Raw genomic sequence first — 23,074 nt, 5'->3', positions numbered from 1 at the left:
TGTCACTGTGTAGTATTTAGCTTCCTTCTGAACTGCTAATGCATTTCTCTGGTGATGCAGCTACTAAATAACACCCTTTTGTACTTAAACAAAACTAGTCAAGGTTGGGTTTTTTCGTTTTCTTTTCCCTCTCCCTTTCCCCTCCTCTCCTCTCCTATTCAATGGTAGCTTTCTGCACATGGCGGGATTCTGATACCTGGAATTCGCATCTGTCCTGGTTCCAGCTGGGATAGAGTTAAGTTTCTTCCTAGTAGCTGTTACGGTGCCGTTTTGGATTTAGCATGAGAATAATGTTGATAACACACCGATGTTTTAGTTGTTGCTAAGCGGTGTTTATACTAATTCAAGGGCTTTTCAGTTTCCCATGCTTTGCCAGCGAGGAGGAGCACAAGAAGCTGGGAGGGGGCACAGCCAGGACAGCTGACCCAAACTGGCCAAAGGGACATTCCATACCATGTGATGTTGTGCTCAGTATATTAACTGGGGGGAGTTGGCTGGGGGGCAGTGATTGCTGCTCGGGGGCTGGCTGGGTGTCAGTCGGTGGGTGGTGAGCAGTTGCATCACTTGTTTTTCATGGGTTTTGCTCCTCTCTCTCTTATTTTGCTGTTTTCCTTTTCATTACAATTGATTTGTAATGAAAGTTTTCTTACTTTTGCCCTTCCAATTCTCTTCCCCATCTCACCGGGGGTGGGGTGGGTGGGTGGGGCGGGGTGAGCGAGCGGCTGTGTGGTGCTCAGTTGCCAGCTGGGGTTAGACCACAACCGCATATTAATAACGAGGACTCCATGAAAAACTTCAGCTGTGAATACCAGAGGTGTATGATGTTGCACTGGCTGCTGGTTTTTTAGGAGTGCGTATACCTGCACATCTTAATCTACATTACTGCTGTACTTCAATCTGTCCTAGTCTATGTAATTTAGTCACTCTGGATTTTTCCAGCAGTACATATGAAATGCAGTTTACTCTGAGTGATAATACAAGAGGCAGCAACTAATGATTACAGGTAGAGAAAGCCAAGGATGCACAAGGCAGGTCTTATGATCTATTTTAGGTGATGATGTAGCTCTCATTGTTGCACAAGAGTTTTTCATGCTCTTTGACCATCACACCACCTTCATCAATGGACCACATATCCTTACCTTCCTCTTTCTTACCTTCCTAAGAGGATCACATAGAAACTTAAACACGTTATCTAACTTTAAACTCCTGACATTGATAAAGGAGATTTGAATGAGAAGAGAGTTAAGAGAATGGAGCGAAGTCTATGCACAGATGGTGAAAAGGCGTAAGAGAGAGGTGTGGAACAGAGAAACAAAGAGACCTGAAGATCTTTTCTGCCATCAGCCTGACTAGCTTTTTGACTGGAACACGGGCAGTTCCATGACTTTTCAAACACCCAACTTGTCACAACATAGCACAAGGAGATCTACAGCATAAGCGATCCAAATCCATAACCACAGCTTTCCAAGTGGGAGTTAACACACTTTGGGATACCAGCAAGTGCAGGGACATGATTATTTGTTACAATTTTTTTCTGTATTGGGCTTCTTCAAAATTAAAATAGGATTATTCATAATTTGTCTCTCCTCCACCAGCTACTGAAGCATCTTCATTTGAAGAAAAAAGCATTCACTTCAATGTTAAGTGCATGCATGAATGAAACATGCAACTAAAAGACATTTAATGATATTTGCACAAATACTTTCTAGCAATCATTCTAATTTTAATTATCTAGTGGATGAACCCTGCCTCTGAACAAGTCAAATGGTGTTTTGCAGTCAGTCCCTAACTCTGTGGGCTGTGTCTCCTAGTTCAAACCTGCTTTGCAGCTTTCGCACTAATATTTTTCATTTGGCACCCTAGATTTACAGCCTCTCAGTTTTTTAGTCTTTTTGATTTCTAAATGCTCTTTGCTTCTATCTATACAATCAAACACAGTGCACTCAAAATAAAATTTGGGATATAAATATGTGAAAATAAAAATCAGGAAAGTTGCAAGCAATTTTTCCAGCAAAAAATACTACATGTTCAAAAATACATAAGTAAAGATTTTAATAAGCCTCACACAAACAGGCACATGCCTACTCATTCCTCCAAATTCTTAGAGCTCTTGCATAAAACTTCTTTTATATTTGTCTTAGTCCCTGAAGTTACACACATCTTAAAGTTAAAAAAGATAGACTTGTTAATAACACACAAATGTTCATAGACATAACATCTTTACAGATATCCTCTGTGAGCAGAGCAAGCCACTCTCCATATGTATTTGAATATAGTGGAAGGTTGGAGTTTTTAAGTTGTCAGATCTGTGCCTGGGTAAGAGGGGCTCTATTTTCACTCTTCGAGCAGCGAGAGATTAGCAGCTTGAAATCACTTTGACAGTTTCAGTTACTCTATTGCATACCACAGGGAATTTTAATTCCAACCTGTGAAATTGTAATTGCTTCTCAAGAAGAGCGGAAGGATTCTGGGTAATGGCCCCAGCCAAGCTCAATGTCAGAGTTGCCAGTTCCTGCCACTTCAGATATTACTTGCTGTTATTCAAAAATCACTCCAGCTTTCCATGTGGGAAGTTGAACTGGGGAGCAAAACTAAATTAACAGAAGCTGTCAGATGTTCAGAGATGTGCAGGCAATGATGTGATAGAGGTGGATGAACTCTCCTCAAAAGGTACCTTCTCCTTCTTTCTCTCTCTGGCTTTATAGAACAAGCTTTACATAGACCACATTTTTTATTTCATATTCTTTTTCTAAACAAGTATAATAGAAAGCTACAATGAAAAGATTAAATGACAAAGTCCTCCAGCATCCAAACCCATGCACAAGTAGGACATAAAAAGTGTGCACTTAATGTTGTTCAGAAGAGATTTAAGATGTCTGCTATTCCAAGTCTTGTGGTTTGCAAGATTCCTTACTGAAAACAGCCAAAGAGAACTCAGAGCTACCACAGACATTTAAGAAAAATAGTTGAGGCTTCCTTGGTACCAAAAGGAAATCAGATTATTTAAAAAAAAAAAAAGGCATTGAATGTAGTTTGCTTATTAGCAGACACATTCTCCAGTGATGAGTGTGTTCACCCATGTTTAAAAGTGAGATCAATTGACTGTGAGGAAACTTCTTCTGCAATGACCTCATTAACTTGGAGTGCAGTAGATTTCTCACCCACCCTGATGGCTTGTAAAGAGAGAATACTTGGTGGAAGTAGGCCTCAAACATAATGGTGATGTAAAAATTAAAAATGCCACCTGGCATGGCAGTTAGAAGCACTCAGGGAGCCAAATGGGAGCAAAAATCACAGACCAAATGTGTTCAGGTCAACCCATTCCATGAAGTAGATACACTTCCACAGTTCACTACACTCACTGAGGTTTCTCAGCGGCCTTCAACAGCAGCCTCAAGCAGCATGCAGTTTGGGTTTTGCCTGAAGGTCCAGATGAACTGTTTGTCCAGAATTGACTTGTTCAGCTCAGTGGAAAGCTTTAGTTGCAAATAAACAGAAACAAATGACAGTCTACTGCTCTACAATACAAAGTGTCAAAAAGCCCTCTCAAAATCTAAAAGAGGATAATAAAATACTTGATAAACAACACTTCCTACTTATCAGATTAAAGCTCAGTTTAAGAATATACTGCATCTGTGGGCAATGCAATTTACAAAGTCTTCTTCGACCTCTTTGCTGGTGATCCATATTGCATTATTTCTAAGAAAATAAGCTGGTCCTATTAAAGCCAATGATGCACAGAATCTAAATCACAAGCTTCGTATATCTCTGTAACAGCTGATGCAATGAGTCTGTAATTGCTACGATTAGATAAGCTAGAGTGGCTGACAGAGAGAGTGCTAGAGGCATAGAGCATATCTGCATAGTTTATTCCCATCAAATGCAAAAATTTGGCTCAGATATAATGATTTTGTCAACACACAGTTTTCCTGAGAATCTTATGATATGTGGTACTTTCCCGAACATTTCAGCTCTCAGAGTCAAGTGGGTTTTTTTCGAGAATTTCAGATTTGTTAAAAATGTAAATTACTGATTGTTACATATTCCTGGTTGTAAAGAAAAGCCTGAAAAAAATCCCAACAGAAGCAAATCGAGAGCACAGGGTTTTTTTGTGTTGTTTTTTTTTTTTCTTAAATCTCATGAATTTTGAGTCTTGGCTCATGACCTTCAGTGGTTGCAATAAGAAATATAATATTCAAGTCATTACACACCTAATTTCCTGAAGACAGTTACATTTGTTGTTATAATTTACAGGCTGTACTGAAAGCATCATGGTGGAACCTCCTGATTAATTGCCTGTAACTATTATGAATCCTCAGTTTATAAAGTACAAAGCATTACTCCTAGGGGATTATTCATCTGCACTGTAGAGCCACTGTACTGGTTTTGGCTGGGATAGAGTTAATTTTCTTCATCATAGCTGGTATGGGGCTATGTTTTGGATTTGTGACCAAACCAGTGTTGATAACACAGGGATGTTTTAGTTACTGCTGAGCAGTGCTTGCACAGCGTCAAGGCCTTTTCTGCTTCTCACCCCACCCCACCAGCGAGCAGGCTGGAGGTGCACAAGAAGTTGGGAGGAGACACAGCTGGGACAGCTGACCCCAGTTGACCAAAGGGATATTCCATGTGACATCATGCTCACCAATAAAAGCTGGGGGTAAAGAGGAAGAAGGGGGGAATGTTCAGAGTGATGGTGTTTGTCTTCCCAAGTAATTGTTACGCGTGATGGAGCCCTGCTGTCCTGGAGATGGCTGAACACCTGCCTGCCGATGGGAAGGAGTGAATGAATTCCTTGTTTTGCTTTGCCTGCGTGTGCAGCTTTTGCTTTCCCTATGAAACTGTCTTTATCTCAACCCACGAGTTTTCTCACTTTTACCCTTCCGATTCTTGCCCCCATCTCACCGGGGGCGGGGTGTGTGTGTGTGTGTGTGCGGTAAGCGAGTGGCTCTGTGTTATTAAACCACAACAGCCATGTAGGCAGCTCAGCTCCGTCTGTGCTGGGTATGACGTAAACACATTTAAAAAAAAAATACAGTTCCTGCTCTTAAGATTTTAAACAGACTTTGCAAGTGGAAGTTTGGATGAAGATCCAGAAAGGTGACAAGGCATGAAAGAACAAACAATATCATGCAGTCAGGTGCTGGCAGAACTGGGCACAGAGACCATTCCCTGACTGACCAGCACAATCTCAAGATGCATGGAGATCCTGTCATGACAAAAATGGCTTGAAGAAAGTAATTAGAAATTTGCAATGTGCAAAATGTAACCTCCTCACTAACAAAGCAATATTGTCTTATACACAGCATGATCCAATGCACAGCTAATATGAGATTCACATTTAGTTCTGAGCATTATACTAAATCTACAGAGACTGTATTAAATCCATCTTTTAACAGAATTCTACCACCAGAACTCCACCTTCCCATTCAATGATAAAAGCCCAATACCTTTAAAACTATTTGTATGTAAAAGAATAATTCTTGTTGTATTAACAAAGCCTAGTAACTCATTGTGAAGTTGAGAGAGGCAAGACGGCAGGCCAAAAATTCTTTCAGACATGACAGCAAAATCAATAGCAACAAATGACAAACTTTAATGGCCCAGGAGTGTTTGATTCTCATGTAAAAAGACACATATCAAACCATCACACTGCATTAAGCAAAGTCTTTAAGAAAGCTTTAAATGTTCTGCCCATAAAAATCACCAATATCACTCAATGGAAAGATTTCTTACAAACTTCATGAGTTTCCTGCATGCAATTTTACCTGCTACAGCAGTTATGAAAAGAGTAAGCCATGAAAACATTGCATCATTTTAGAAAAAAGAAGAGGAAAGATGCAACAAACTGTTCTGCCAACCAAGGATCTCAAATTTTGGCAAGATAGGTCTCCCTAGAGCTTATTAACATTCTCTCCTATGAATGACAGGAAAGGCATAGGGTGAGTACAAATTATTGCCCAATTTATATTAGCTTTTAAAAAAAAAAATTGTTGGTAAAAGTGTTTCCTTTGAAGATTTTAAACAGCAGTTTTATTGTTTTCATAAAAGCCTCATTCAGTTCACAGTTCTGTTTTCATTCCTCCGTAGTAAAACATAACAAGAACTGCCAGTAGAGCCAGACTGACAGATAGTATCTTCAGTCCACCTCCTTCTTGTTGCCATGGGAGCTGCAAAGCCATCCACGAGCTGAGCGGTGTTTTCACTGGGATCTCAGCAGAAGGGTGTGCTTTCCAGTTTGTGTCGTTCCGTGGTGCATGTCTGAACTCCTGTGAAGAAATGCACATAGTAAGATTGAAACTGTGTTATGTATTTCTGATTGTACATACCAAATACAAATGAAATCTCCTCTTTATATTGAGGTTCAAATTAATATCCCTTTTCAATACAAACAACAATTCAACCTGCGCTGCATCATCATCAGGTCACCAGCTTTTCATACAGAAATCTTACCAATGCCATACAAAGTCAATCTTTCTAATGAAATTAACTGCCAAATCAATGAAGCTGTTAGCAACAGAAACAAATCTCCAGACCTCAATGTCATTGAAGAGAGTTGTTTGATGATTATTTTTTTGTTTGTTTTGCTGCTATCTCACTACTCTCCCATTTTTGGCTTCTTCAAAAGAAATGTCTAACCAGTGATAAAGGGGACCACAACACAACAATCCGTTGCACAGCAGGGCTCTTCTAAAGTCAATCATTGTCTCCTGGTGTGCAAGCTCAGTGGTGCTTGAAAATCCTCCCACTGGGCTTTTCCTTTCCCCTGACCCTCAGGAGGCAGCTGTGCTAAAACACTCACCTTCTCATTCAGCATATTGAATCCAAGTTCCCTGCGGCGCCTGCCATTACCATTCTCAACCTGACTGCAAGCACCAAGATCCCCCAGAATATGAGGACTTTTAACTGCAGCACAAGTTACAGATGTTGAGTCACTATTTCAGCTGAAAATCCAAGCGGAAAGAATAAGAAACTCTTCTCTCTTGCAACCTTGTTCAGTTCAGCATGCTAACATTGTAGATACTCAAAAGTAAAAACATCCATTAAAACTGTAATCTGATGACATTTGCAAGAGGCCTAAGTGGTGAAGGTGTAACTAAACAGAGGTGTAATGATCTTGCATCATAAGATTCAATATTTCTGTTCATCATTTCTTTTTGCCTCCCTCTATTTCAATAATCTCTTAGGAGTTCAACTGAGCTCAGCTCAGTTAACCGATTTTTAATTGGTTTGAAATTTTCCAGTTAAAAAAGGTTTTTGATTGGTCCATTTTATTTTTTTTCCCTTCACATTTCGTATAAAACAAGTCAGGGACCCAGAAAGTACCTATTTGGATAATCTTGTATTTCCAAGCAGCTGAAACAGGGTCACATGAAAATACAGACCAGATGCCCGACTCCCTCTTTTATCAAACGTATTTCTGGGAAAACTCGAAGAAATATCAAAGCTCCAAGAAAGGTGCCTGCCCATGAAAGTGTGACAGCACAATTCAAACTGTCTGTAACTGCCTTCTGTTTTCCATTTCAGGAATCATCTCCATTATAGTAATTGTAGAAGGAAAATAATGATTGCTACTGGTTAGGTAAGTAAGCATCAGAGAGGCAAATGACAGCCTGGCGTAAGTGCTATTTTGACATCTGAGGATGATTTTGATCACAATTCACACAAGGCAAAGAGTTACTGAACAAGTGACCTATGAAATGAGGATGACTTCTTATATATACTGCACCCAGAAGACCATCAACCGGGTAAACCGAGGAAAAGGAAACAGGTAAGCAAATTGGGGTGTAGTTCTCCACAGTGTAAGGCACAATAACAACACTACTCCAGGACTTCAGTCTATATTGCGCAGAATGTCTTACCTTCATCGAAAACTATGAAACTGTTTCATATTGTTAAGTTATTAATTACAATCAATTCCTAAGGCATCTGAAATTTTAGCAACTGGCCACAGCTATTTGATCTCCCCAAATCAAAGCTCATTAACGTTTGCTTGCAGAATAAACTGGAAACCATATAGTACTAAGGATTTTTTATATATCAATCAAAACTCATTTGCAATTTATTCTTTCTAGACATTTATAAAGCCTTTCTTTTCTCTGCAGGTCTCACAAATCTATAGCAATCTAAGGTGCATAATTTATGGTCATGACCCGTCTTTACATGTATTGTTGGTACATTAATATTAGGGCTAAGGTGATTTAAAAGAATGGATAAGGCTGTAAAAATATCAATACAACCGAAGACTGATTTCTTTTGATACTTAATTTTCACTGATTCATGACACTTCAAATTTGGCTGACTACAGTCAGACTCCCAACTCCTTATTAAGTATTTCTGCATAGCTTGATAATCAGTAAATTCCTGAATATTTAGTTCCACAAGACTAGATGCTATCCCTTAGAAAACAGATAAAATGGCCAGTACCTCATAAATTACTTTGTAACTTTCTCCTCAATGCTCCTTTTACATGCTCAGCCTCAGTTCCTATATACCTGTCCCTGACAGACTGGGGACAGCCAGCAAAACACCCCAAACACAAGTTTTCAAGTGTCACGTTTTCAATTTCAGAGCTGGTTTCTGGTGGCGTTGAGAGTGAGCAAGGGAACGACGTCGGCACCCTGAGCTGGCTGGTAAGCTCAGAGCCCCAGTGTTTGTGGGGCTGTGGAAGGGCTGCCAAGGGAAGGCGAGGGCCAGCGACATCTTGCAGTCCCGGCACCTTTCGTGGGGGAGCAGTTGCTGGACGTTTTCAATTTTGGAGCTGGGCTCTGGCGGCGCTGAGAGCGAGCAAGGGAACGACATTGGCACCATGAGCTGGCTGGCAAGCTCAGAGCCCCAAACTTGTGAAAAGTTTTGAGGGACTTCTTTTTTTCCCCTTTACTACATTAGTGTTTCATGCATTCATTCATGTTCCTGTGCAGTGGTTTTCAGTAGTGATTTCACTGGCACTTCACTTCTGTTTTACAGTTTTTCTGTTTTCCAACATAAACCCAAATAGTCTCATCTTGTTGGTATAATGTTGATCATGAATAGCCTATACTGCCGTTTTTTGGTTGTTACCATATTGTTTTCTTAAACCTCTATTGCAATATGCAATGCATATGCATTAGGTAGTGCTGCATACTGCTAGTAGGACAGAATGGCAAAAGAGATTTTAGCAAAGTTTACAAAGTTCTGGTGGTGGGGAACGCCACTGGTGCCACAGCCAGTTGTCCCAGTGGTATTTCATCTGAGTAAGTCAGCCTGTAAAGTTGTGAGCCCCATTTTCTTCCTTACTTTATCGTATTTCCCATAAATTAGATGATCATAATTACTAAACCCATTTTTTATTTTCTTTCTGTAGATGAGATTTTTCTCTTACAGTATTTTACTAATACTGAAACTTAACTGGGTTGGAGGTACAATTCTCACAATTTCACTATGCTTTTGTTTTCCTTCTATCTTATATTTTGAACTCTGATGCATTTGTTTCTACCAGTAGTCACATTTTCTAAACTGCTCAAAACTTTCAGATTTTTGCAGTATCTCAGATCATATATGAGACTATCAAACAATTTAAACCAGAAGTTTTTCTTTCAATAGATGCATACATGAAATACTACTTCTATTACCTTGCTAACCTGAATTTTTTACAAATTTTCTCATGGATTAAACTGTTCTTATATGGACAAAAAGATCACAATTTGCAAACTCAAGCGACCCTTTTCTTTAAGATGTACTTCACAGCTTATCACTTAAAACGCTACTGTATTTCTCTTTGATAATGTATCTCTTCAGATGATCCTGCCAAATATTTTCTTTCAAGAAAAGTAATGAATATGTTCATCTGATCCATGTTTTCTAAGAATTATTCTCTAGTTTGCCCCAAAATTCTGCCTTGCAACACTGACGCATGGGTAGTACCACCGGCTTCCTTGAAAATTTCCATCATTATTGTCACAGAAGATGTATTTGTAAAAAAGGGTACATCCGGTTCCCTGCAACTGAAAGGCTCCTTTAGAAAATGGCAGCCTTTTGTCCCCCCTGCAATTCCTACAACAGCTTTTAGAAACAGGATAGTCTCTCAGAGACACCTGCAGGTAGATGCCTCTGCCTAAGAGTCTGTCGTGCAGCTCTGTAAGACATGGCACAAAACTCTCAGTGGGAAGAGGAAGAGCTCTTAAGCTGACCACGTTCCTGCACTCTCTTAAGCCTGAGCTAAGGGCTGAGTGGCCCTCACTGCAGCCTGGACAACAGTGAAGTGCCTGTCTAGAATACAATCAGTTCTTACTAACATACCAGTATCATATTGCCAGCTGTGCTAGTGAAAAACACTCCCTCTATGTTTTTATTTGGGCAAAAAGTCCTTCTGTAGGCTCTGTTTGAGGAACTAGTTTTCAGGTAAAGTATCCAGTATATATTGTAGTGTATATTGCATGCACAGAGAAGGAGGGGAGAGGATGAAGTTACAGAAAGTAAAACTAAAATTAAGCCTTCTAGAGTAGACAAGGCAAATTACAAGAGCTTCTCTGGGCTGTCATATGAGCTTCAGAGTTTGCAGTACTGTAGTGCTATATTCTGAGATCCTCCCATATACTCTGCCTTGAAGAGCTATCCAAGACACCCGCAGAAAAGATGTTTCATGTTTTGTGGGGAGGGGAGTTCTCCACAGAAAACCAAGTTTATTAGAGCTCCTGTATGCACCTTTGGTGTAAAAAAACTGGGTGGAGGCAAAGTTCTCATTTGTTGAACTAGCAGTTACACTGGTCCACTCCCTGTGCTCTCACTTCATAGAAGTATTAATTCTGAAAGGCCCTTATTTGTATCTCTAGATAAAATATTTGCAGTGCATTAGCTTTTCAAGGAAAACTTCAAGGTATTTCTGTACTATTCTGAACTGATATAACTGGTGATATTTACTATACACAATCACTAGTCAGAGTGCAAGTTTCTTAAGCTGAGCTCAGAAATCACACATTTGTAGTTGCAAGACTCAGGAAGATTAGCATAATGATTCAGTTCAGTGGAATTTAGAACTAAATCCAAAGCCTCTTTTACCCCAAAAATACTTGGAGGAAATCCTAACATAAAGAAGTTTCCAGAAATATGTGTTTATACTAATTTAAGTCTTGATAGGCCATAAACTCTTTGGTAGACTTGTTGTTAATAAGGAGCATTGCTCTCACTAAAAAGGACCGCAATGAAGGAAAAGGTACTCTAAGATTTAAACCTATATACTATTAATCAAAATGAGGGGAGGAAGGGAAATTATCAAACTGGAATGCAAAGACAGACACTTTGAGCTAAGCATCTTGTATTTCCATGGAGGCAGCCTTTCATCTTGTTTTGGCAGCCACAAAGTAAACACAAGACTTTGCTAATAAGGTATAATATAAATTATTAAACCATCTAGAGTATGATCAAATGCATTTCAGATTATTTTTTGAATAATTCTGCCTTGACGACTGCCAGGAGTAATATATTTTGTGTACTCTTGCGCAGACCCATTGATTGCTGTCTTTCTGAAGCCCCAGTCCCAGACTTAAACTGCTGTGCATGAAAGAAATATATATCACATCAAAACCTAAGCTTTGGCATCTGTCGATCACAGCCTAGCTTTTCGTAAGATCTCACTTCATGTTAGTCAACAAAGACATGAGAGCAACTCTTTAGCTCTGAGCTGAGGTTTTAATAGATTCAAAACATTTCTTACATGCAAATTTCTTTTATGGCTCAGGGGCACTGTTAGAGCTTGAAGTGTTAGCTAACTGCTGTGAAAAAATACTTGACTGAGCATACCTCAAGATAAATTACACTACTGAATTTTTTAGCCCAACCAAGTACATTTTACACGCTTGTACTACTGGCTTTAAAAATACGGACTTTTATATAATCATGTACAACAAGTGTGTGTGACAAATTAAAAGAAAACATGTTAAAATATGCATTACATATCCTACTGCGCCATTTGAAACTCTGGGCTATTACTCTTTGGAGGTATTTTTCAGATTTAAAAACCAAACAGTTACTGAAGGTCACATAGATTACACATCCAAAAAATATGTAAATTAAATTTTATTGAATACTTCCGGAAGACACATTTAGTTCTGTAGGTATTGAGAGCTCCTTTGATTTATTACTTATGAAATTCTACCAACCTTCTGCAAATGTGGAATGCTGATCTTAAAGTAGAAAAAAATGCCATACAAAATATTTGCTTGGAATGGAATTAACATGGTAATTCCCCCAAGAAGCATCCCTGCCACCATGTATTCCAATGAATGCATAGTGCTATATTGTTAAGAGAAAACGCCATCTACAAGCATGCTTGTGTCAGATGTTATCAGCTGTACACCATTCCTAGGAATTCACTGATTCCAAATACACACGGAGTTTACTTACCCATTTTAAGAAATGGGAAACCTTGAAAAAATAAATAAAGCAGACAGGCACTTTTGCAAAGGATTTCATATTGTTTCTTCTTTTTGTGTGCATATATACATATGTATTTGTGTATGTGTGTGATGTATGACTGTATGCTTTAATATGTAAGTGAGGGGAAAGAACTGAGCTGAAGGATAAATACAGATTTATTATTAATTTCTCAGTAAATGGTCAAAGTCTTAGCAATAACTAGGATTCTTAATCTGTTAACCCCAAATCATTACCACTGACGTTATAGCAAGAAAATAAATTAATCAAAGCATCTTGCAAATAGCTGTAGTCACTAAAACTGTCTTACTGTCTGTCATAGGATCCTAGGATAATTCAGACTGCAACTGGTCTATCCTCCTGCTCAAAGAAGGGTCAGCTATGGCCTAGTTTGCTCAGGGATTTAATTAGTTGGGCTTTGAAAATCTCCAAGGATGGAGACTGCACAGCCTCTCTGGGCCTTTGTTCCACTACTTGACCATCTTCATGGGGAAAATGTTTCTCTTCATATTCAGTCTGAACCTCTCGTTTCAACTTATGCCCACTGTCTCTCGTCCTCCTACATGCACCAGTGTGAAGCACTTGGCTCGGTCTCCTCAATACCCTTCCCATAGACACTGGGGGGCTTCTGTTAGGGTCTCCTGAAGCCACCCCTTCTCCAGGTTTGAACAAGGCTGGTCCCTCAGCCTCTCCTCACAGGCCAAGTGCTCCAGCCCCTGACCATCTCTGTGACCCCATGCTGAACTTGTTCCAGTTACCAATTTCTAATTTACATCAAGATCGCTACACATGACCCCATCAAGTCAGGTAAGCAATACTCCTCCCAGCTGGACCATGGTCAAATACAAACATAAAATACATTTAATAATGGGAGGATATAGAGATTGATTGACCTTAAGCTCAGCTGCATCAAATCTGACAGTTTCTTCCAGGTTTGTCATCCCTTATGGAAATCATCTTTAAATAGGGCCTACCTCTGACCTGCGTAGCAAGTCAGCAAAATCTTTTTTCTTTCCCAGTAACACTTGCATGATCTGTCTGATTCCTTTGGTCAGTGTAGAAAGAACACCCTTCCCATTACTCAACTACCTCTCACCTTGATTACTACTACAATCTCCTCCCGTCTGTCCTGTTTTCCTTCTACTTCTCCCCATTTCTCTCCTGCATCATCTGACCATATGGCCTCTCCTAATAAACAAAAGCAGAGATGCCAATAGGAACACAAATTTGGAGTGACATGTTATATCATGACTTTCTGTCCATGTCACACAGACCCACCTCTGGAACTTCCTCCTCCTACATTAACATTATATTCAAACTTTAATATTCCCATGTAAGAGTACAAAAGAAATCAATTCTCTCTATATAAGTTACTGTACCTGAACTTCCCACCATCACTGTAAGTCTCCACTGGTATTTTTCCTGGCAGACATCTCTCTGCTCTCTTCAATGTTCTTACCTAAGGGTAGGCCCTTGCCTACCTACTTCTTTTTCCTCCCCCAGATAGTCTTTATGGATTATTCCCTCAATGCGCCCTCAAAATTCATAATGCAGTTAAAAGCTAGACAGAAGGCTGAGTAACTGGGGCTTGTTAAATGACTTCCTTTTTGATGTACACTTTGAGGAGGAGGAAAACAACCAAAAAGATCAACTAACAAAAGAAACAAAAAGAAGAGAAACAAATAACCAAGAAAATCCAAGCCAAAAACACCTCCAAAATGTTTAAAACACAGTCTTTTGCTGCTTTCCATCATACTCACTTGTTTTAGCTTGTTTCTTTATATTTACCCATAAATTCTTCCAGCCAGGAGTTGACTCTTTTTACAAATTTGTATTTCGTGCTGCTATTAAACTTAGTATCCTCCCATTATACAAGTTATGCATTGTCAAAATAACCTGTCATTCAAGGTCAGAAGCAACATTTTGAAAAATAGTCAGTGTGATGTCTGGATTCTGAGCTGCCTTTTTTTTTTTTTTTTTGTAATAAGGTGTGGGAGGTGTCAATCACTATGCCGGAAACAAGTGACATGCAAGCCGGCATTCCAGTTAGCACCTGCAACCACAAGAGAACTGAGAGATCTTTTAAGCAGAAGAAGTTTGTGATTCAAAAATCACAGTCATCCAAGTAATGACTTGAAATGAAGAATGAACCTAGCAGCACAATGTGGACAAATTCAGTATGGGGATCTGTCACTATTTATTTCCCTGTGCATAGCACAGTTTTATGAAGGAGACGGCAGGTGCTTGCTCTGGGCACTTATCTGGTAATTAGTTGGCTAACAGATAAATCTGTTTCTTAGAGATCACCAGCACAGGCTTCATGGCTTTGAAAACACATTACAGTGAATTACAAGATGTATATTTAATTGTAATAACACTAGATACCATTTTTCAGTGTGCATAACCATGGCCTGTCTTCGTAGATATCATTCCACGGGATTCCAGCTTCCTCCTTCTTTAAAGGATCATAGAGATTTTTTATTGTTTTTTCATTTTTTTTTAAATAAGTATTTTAAAGTTGTGTTTACAATACAACAATTTTCCCAGTTTGTTGGATGATGAAAGAATGATAAAGAGCTAGCAGTATGTGAATGTTCAAAGACTGTTCTACAAATGAGATTATTAAAAGGAATACAATATACTTTTTTTATAGCACAGGCCTTCAAGAGACCATCACCTTTTTGCTTTCCTTTTAAATCTTGAATTAATAATGACAATTATATGGAGGTCAACGGTAGCTACAGGCAAAGACACAAAAGGTTTCCATCAGAAAGCATACCCCAGTAAAATGAATAGCTAGATCTGAAAATATATATTCATGCTACAAGAACCACCAATATAACTGAATGATATTCACATATCAACAGAAAAATGAGTAATACTGCTTTTACTTGGAAGTGAACTCTCTGAGTATATATTAAAACACTATCTTTAAGAGGAATTCTATACTCCCAAATGGCAGAAAGCATAAAATACTAAAAGCCTTTCTAACCATTGTTATTTGCAAAAAGAACACTGTGATAAATATCCAAGAAATATCTCAAGGGACATTCTCTCTCAAAATCAGGAAAAGCTTTTAAAGATCTTTCACATGGAGCAAAGTAGAATAAACTGATATATGTACATATTCTTGGCTAAAGCCTTCCCCTTAATCCCAGAATATGTCATAATCCTGAATTTATGGTGTTTTCATTTATTCCTACAGAACCGAGCGTTACAAACGCAACGTTCCAAAGAGATTTCAACATTGTATTATAAGACAATGATGGAGACAAAGGATACGGCCCTTCTTACGCTCCAACCTCACGGATAATAAACATGGTATAAAATGAGCATTATTAATATTTAGGAACGATACTAGTTTCCAGAGTTTCAAATTCCATATCAGTAGGTAGCTGTGGGATCTATATGCCTCCCTCATTTTACAGGTAGAGAAACAAAGAAAGAAGATTAAATTGTCTCCAGTGCCACAATGCAAGCCAGCAATCAGGTCTCTACAATTCCTGCCTTAGATTCCAGTTGTCACAAGAGCCAACATAGCCTCTAAAACCTTTTATCTCTGTCAAGTTTAAGTTTTAAACACATTTTCTTAAAGCTAGGCAATGCCCTAATATGTAGTCTCCTGACAATTTCTCTTACATTCATTTTCACAGACTTTTCTGCCCGGTATTAAACACTTCCAGTTCCTGGGACTGTAGATGCTCACCAAGCACAGCTGGAACCAGACCTTGGCAAAAAGGAGCATTTCATGTAAGCCTGACATTTAACAATTAATAAAGTGTGACTGATCTTGACCAACTTTGTGGGTTCAGTGATAATACAAAGGTTGTCTTTTCATATTGTCATGGCCCCTTTCCTTTAAGTCTCCTTAGTTGTTTTAGGAGGTCTCCCACAGTGCCAGTTAGCATACTTTTGAGCACCTGAGGGAGTGTCTTGAAATCTGAGTCTGCTTTTTAATTTCACACTCAGTCAAGTTCAACTGCAGTTAATGGAGGACTCTCTCATGGAAACATCAAACAATGGTAACTTTCTGTGATTAGCAAGCCTAACTGCTCTAACACAATCTCTGTATCCCCAGTCTCTACAAATGATTCGTCAGCCCTTCTCCACAATAAAGATTACATGAGAAAAACCTTTCTTGGCTTGCTGTGTATTTTATGCTAGATAATCATGATAGCACCCTGGCGCTCTGTCTAAGACATCAAAGAACAGTAAGTATCCAATCTACAGGCTGTAACAAATATCTACCCTCAGGAGAGCATTTGTATCGTTCAGAGGGTGGTCTGACTAGACAACCAACTTCTGTATCTGTAAAGGATTGAAGTGCATAAGCACCAACTTGTGCCCTACCATGCTCAAATACTGGCAATTTGTACCTCAGCTGAGAGCCTCCAGTGAATCCACTGGACCTCAGTCTTCTCCCACACAGGTTTTACATGGTGTGCTCTATTAGGTTATATCTGATAATTCCTAGGATTAGCTCATGAGGAGAAAATCAGTTCCTCTGGAATTAACCATGAAGTAACAAGTACTAATTTCCTTTTTTTCTTTGAGACGTCATACCCCGGAGTTAGTTTCTCTTAAATGCTGAACAGTCACCGCTGCAATTTGCTTGAACACATGCTACAAAATTCTAGTAATTTGTAAATACCTAGTTCCAAGCATTGTAAACTGACCACCATCAAATTTGTTCACTACACTAACCTTCTAGCGGACACTTTGAGCATCTGCCTTGTCTTCATCTGTGAAATGGGAAGACGAAAGCTGCATTTCAGGAGGATAATGTAAAAATAAACATTACTGTTTCTGAAGCACTGAAATGTAGCTATGGCGGTCATAGGAAAGGTTAGAAAGAAATGAGCAACTCCCTTGAGAGTGAGGTTTAAACAGCATGTAGCAAACAACATTGCTATTACACAATGAACAATGAAGAGGAAAAATATCTAACAACAGCTTATTAAATGAATAGTCTCAGCTCTGTGCACAGAAGGAAACAAGTGTGTGTATGTGTGTTTGTGTGTGAAAATAGTGCATAAGCACATAATTAAAGGCTGAAACATAATACGGTTGGCATTTACATGGAAAAGAGGAACTGAAACTCTAGAATTTCCTTAGTTCAGAGTACTTCACTTTACACTCCAAATAATTTGTGCACATATGTACATGAGAAATATCATTCTTAATTTCTTCTTGTTATCACGTATTATAGGTCTTCAGTATCATTGCAGTGTTACACTTTTCTCTGTTTAGAAAAGGACACTGGTCTGTAGAACACAACCCATAATATTTTAATTCAGCTTGCTTTGTTGTTTTGTTGTTGCTTTTGTCTCTAGGTGAATACAAGTATTAACTGGAATTGACTCCTGAGCAAGCGGTGTCCTCGATTCCATTTCATTATCTCCGCCCATCCTAGTAACTTTTGAGCCTACTCACTAACTTCAACAATGGAAGAGCAATCCAGTAAGTTTCATAAATGTCAAGGGCTGGTAGGAAACAGAGAGATCTAAATCAGTGCTCCCATCGAGGGAAAGGCCAAAGCCCAGCCTCAACAATCTGATTTTGCCATCACCCTGCTGACCAATCTATACTCCTAAAACTCCAAATCACATGCAATAGTTACACAAACCACCTATAACACATTTCTGTCCACAGGGCAGTCAGAGAAGATAGGGAAGATGTGAAGAGGAAGCTGCGTGTTTTGCTGTAGAAACATGGAAGGAACCAGAGGACCCAAAGCATGGGAAATCAGGCTTTGTTAGTTCAACTACTCACTTGTTCATTCTCTAACTCTGTGAATACAGCTTTCTTGTACAAAGACTGTCTCTGCTTCACGGTGCTTCAAAACTAAATGCAAGACCACATGAAAACTGGACAAAAAATAAATATGAAAGGGATGGAGGTGGTACTGCTTAGCGTGGGGAACAGTGTTTCAACAAACTAGTTTGCTCCTAAGTACGAAGAGTCTGCAGTTCCCACTTCTCCCCACCTTTTCACAGCCGAGGGACCTATCTGGTTGGACGCTACCATTGTACAGCAATGCAGGACATGAGAATGATTTTACATAGTAAACTGTTGCAAAGCTATTTCTTCTACTTTTCAGATTTGCCATGTTAGGCCTAAACTAAAATGGTAACAAGTTTCTATCAAACACAGTATCAGCAGTTGTAGGCCATTTCATTTTAAGTGAAGAAAAGGTGAGGCTCTTATGACAGATTCACAATCTTTGAAAGGAACTTCATTCACCTCTACTTCTCTGAAACCCATAAAATCTTTCCTAAAATTAGGTAATATTAAAATACACTGCTTTCAGGAAAAGAAATTAAGAAACTCTGAGATAAACACAAATAAAACAGAAGACAACCTGAAAATGGCAAACATATACAAGGTGCCTACAGGGGTGAGATATGCAAGCCCACGGGAATGGTAACTGTGGGACTTAACCTAGTCTTTAACAATTGATGGGTTTGGATTTTAAAATGCTTCATGTCTCCATACTAAAGCTTAACAGCACTGCAACAGTTTTTTTATCGCACAAGATACTCTCCCAAGCATAACTCCAATTCATTCCTTTCCAGCTATTAAGAGCTACACATCTGACTTTCCCCTGTGGTTCTGTGACAAAATCTGATTATGCTACAGAATCTTAAGCGCTCCTCACTGAAAAAATAATGAACTAATGTTTCTTTGGACAGAGATACATGTTCAATAGTTGAAAGAGGAAAAGAATTCCTGTCATTCTAAGCACTGCTTCCATTACTTTACCAAATTAAAGTTCTTGTATTTAGAAAAAACTATCTGTGTCAGAAATGGATATTCACAGCCATCCTTTTTGTATGATAATTATATTATCTGTGCTTATCAGAGATTTTGTGAGAATTGCAAAATAGATTCCATACGGATAAGATAAGAACAGTCACACTGACTGAAATGACTTACAATCACATATGAAGTCATGTCAAAACAAGGACAAGATTTAAAAAAAAATCCTCTAGTCCTGATAACAAGACCCCTTCTTGAGGACCAGAAATCCATCTGGTCGATATTATGCATAGGTAGTTTTTGTAGCTATGTGACGCTTCGACAAAAAGAGCTTAAATGTACTGCCTACACATCTTTGTTCCATCACAACTATTTTCACAAAAATTTCCAAGCCACCCCAAACCAAAATGGAGCATTTGTTAAAGTTCTGCCTCAGCATATATATAGCTATGAAGAGGAATCCATCAATTTGAAAGTTAAGACATTTAGTGAATAATTTTCTCATATAATATTGTTTCAAGGTCCCCATGGTTATACTGAGGCTAAAGAAAAAGAATATTAATTTCGATGGGGCTTTTGCTTTTTATTTTGCATTTGACATCTGGCTCTCCAGCCAGTCATGTTTCATTCCTTTCACTATTTATCAATCACACATCCATCTCATGTTGTAGTACATGGGTGGTCAATCCTTTTTGATAGGCCACATTGAGTCTACTCAAGGCACTACCATGCCCTGCCAGTCACACCACCAGACATAAATCCATCATGTGATTAATAGCTGCTAGCTCTCCTTTTCCACACATCACATATGCTCCAACATGTATGACCCTGACCTGGTGGCCACTGGTGTAGAGGGTATTGGATAGTACCTAGTGAGGCAGGTGAACTCTTCTGGTGGCTGCAGGTTGTCCCATGCCAGAGGCTGGCCATTTCTGCACTAGTATAATGACAATGTGCTCATGCATCTGTGGAGAGGGCTTCTTTACAGGCAAAGTCCCACAAAACAGTGTTTCTACTGGTAAGGTCAGGTAAAAAGGCAAAATGAAAAGTGTCATAAAGAAGACATTAATAGCACAGCAACATCAACATTCATTATAGCATTTGTTGACTTATGTTGAGCCAGAAGCTGTGAAATAACTATTTTCTTATGGAATTATGAGCTACGTAGGTCAAACATGGTCTGCCTTCAGGACCTTAATTATTTTGTGTGATTGTCATCACCAAGAGCAACTAAAAATGCACATTTCTTTTTAAGAAATGTTTATCACTGAAAATTATTTAAATTCATGTTTTTATTTTACAAATTATTTGTCAGCCTTCCTCTACAATAAAGACTACATGAGAAAAATCCGTATTATTTCTTGCATACCTTGATGGCTTAGATTGCCACGTAGTTCAACTTTAGTTTCGACTTTACACCAGTGTATCTTAATTAAAAATGACTTCATGCCAGTGCTTGTCACCTTGACAATTAAAAGCTGAAGCACCACTGAAGTACATATATCTTCCTCACCATAATTCCAAAGTCTCAGGTTTTTATATTATCTAGGATAGAAGAAATATGTCCTAGTTTTCCCAAGATCAAAATTTTAGTATTACACCAAACCTGGGCTATGGTCCTGACTCCAGTAAAAAAATGAAAGTAAATATGCTGAAATTTTAACGTCCTGTGGGCTTGAGTTTCAAACACGGGAAAACTGTGCTTGAAGCCCTCTGACTCTTTTGGAACCTCAAAACATAAACTGCTTCTGATGCACACCTGTGAATCTGCTTAGAGCAAACTCCCAGTGAAAATGATGAACAAGTTTTGGAATCTGTTCTGATGAAAAAGAGAAGCATAATACCGAAAGGACCATGCAAACAGATGGAGTGCTAATTTTACTTTAGTGGGAATGTATACGAGATTCGTGCTATCTACACTAACCATATCACACCACCACCACAGCCTCTCATGCTATACTGACTAGATCTTTCAGTGCAATATTCCGCCTTCCCAACGCTGGATCAGACAATTACATCACATCCAGTCATACTTTCTGGATTTTAGCTAGTATGAGTAACTTAGCCTGGCATTGGAATAAGTCCGTAGAAAATCTTTCTTCATCTTTAAGCAGGGTTCTAACATCTGAAATAATAAATTAGAGGTGGGGGCATCCTTCAAGTCATTTAAATACACAATGGGAAGTAGTCAGACGAAGGTTATCAAGATTGGTGTACTGTACACTAACTACAGGTAAAGCTGTCTTTGAACAGCTTTAATGAAGTGCTTAAATAATTAGTTACTTTTCTAAATGTTTCTTTTACTTAATGGTCTTTGATAAAGCCCACAGGAACAGCTTGCTTTGGAACTTGTTACAAATAAGAACTGAACCTAAAGTTAAATAAATTTAAGAGTCAGGTCTCATGAAAACCTTCAATGTAATAGGCAATGAGCCAAGTTTCTTAGAGGCAGAACGCAAACTTTTAAAGAGATTATTCCTCTTGTAGTTTGAGAGGACTCCTTTAAGAAAAAATCTAAGATTGAAGGAGAGATTGTAGTAGGAGGGCAAGGGTTTATTTCTGTTGTTGTTTGGTCCAGTAAATCTGCAACAACATGCTTTAATGGTTAATGGCATGATCAAGACTTTGATCTGATTACATGACAAAGGATCCAGAGTGTATGTTAAACTTGATGTGGAATACAGCTTGTATAAACACAAAGTTACTGCGTGCAGACTTTGAAGAAGCACTAGTTTACTAAGCTTGCTTAGATACTATAACTTTCTGTGGACTGTCTTTAATGATACAGTCATTCTAATACATTCAACAGGGTCACAGTAAGTTCTTTGGGTATTCTAGTGTAGTTAGGAGTATATCCTTGGTAGACTAAATTTAAGGCTCTGAATTTCACATCCACTTCACTGAAGTATGGCATTTGGATGTTTTAAGATACATTTTCTCTAATGTAGCCACCAAATAGAACCTCATCCTTATTACTCAACTGTAATTTAATTTCAGTTAAAGATATAGCCATTATAAATTTGCCTTTGAATTCTTATATGCAGACATCTCCATACACAAAATATAATTTAATAGTGATAAAAGCTTAAAAAATTTCTTTCTCCTACTGAAAAACCTTTTCTTCTTTTTCTTATTACCCTTGAGACCACAAAAAATCTCTAATGTTACTGACAAGTATATTAAAAACACAAATGTAAATCACTATATCCAAATATTATCAAAGTCTGAGTGGGAAGCTATGATTATGAATGGATCTCGGTATCCTATTACAACTCACAATTAATCCTAATATTGCTGGATCAGTTCAGCAATAGATTTGTCAGAATAAAAAATGTTATTTGCAAAATTTATATATACCTTAGTAAATTCTCATTATCATAAAGAGAATCAACACGAACACAAAGGATGATTTTTAAACTATTACAAGACCATTAATCTACTGAGAATCTAGTAAAAATTTTTGAACATGTAATAATATTAAAGGATACAGAACACCCTAATTTGCCTTTAATGTGGTTTGCTAATTTCTTTGACATGAGATACACTTTTAAAACAGTTTTAAGTTAAAAAATAGCTTAATCTCATGACTGTAATTTTTATTTGCCTTGAAAACAATCTCAAAGCTAATGAACCCTCTTACTTCAATGGTTTTGGCAACAAATATATTTCTAAGAGGCATAAGTTCAACATTCCGATACCTTATATGCGTAAAATCAAATCTCCTACTGACCTTTCATTTGGTGATGGGGAAAGCTCTATCACCCTTCTAAACCTCTATTTCCTCTCGTGAGCTCCATGTGCCTTTTTCATGCTGTCCATTTAAATATTCATGTAGAAAGACTACTATGATTACAGCTTTGATAGCCGAGGAACAGGTAGAAAAATCATCCATCCAAGACATAAA

General features: G+C 38.3%; 1 protein-coding gene across 1 annotated transcript in view; it reads right to left on the bottom strand.

The window, feature by feature from the left end:
• Window positions 1–5,572: 5,572 nt before the first annotated feature.
• The window catches only part of CDKAL1 (CDK5 regulatory subunit associated protein 1-like 1), a 436,847-nt gene continuing 419,345 nt past the window's right edge, over window positions 5,573–23,074 (bottom strand). The window contains exon 15 of the mRNA XM_009326510.1: window positions 5,573–6,269. Within this exon, the coding sequence (XP_009324785.1) occupies window positions 6,063–6,269 (207 nt within the window). The 3' untranslated portion in view covers window positions 5,573–6,062. The remainder of the gene's footprint in view (window positions 6,270–23,074) is intronic.

This window comes from Pygoscelis adeliae, unplaced genomic scaffold, assembly GCF_000699105.1.
Source record: "Pygoscelis adeliae isolate BGI_AS28 unplaced genomic scaffold, ASM69910v1 Scaffold186, whole genome shotgun sequence".
In the NCBI taxonomy this organism is placed as follows: Eukaryota; Metazoa; Chordata; class Aves; order Sphenisciformes; family Spheniscidae; genus Pygoscelis; species Pygoscelis adeliae.
This window is presented reverse-complemented; position numbering and strand designations above follow the sequence as displayed.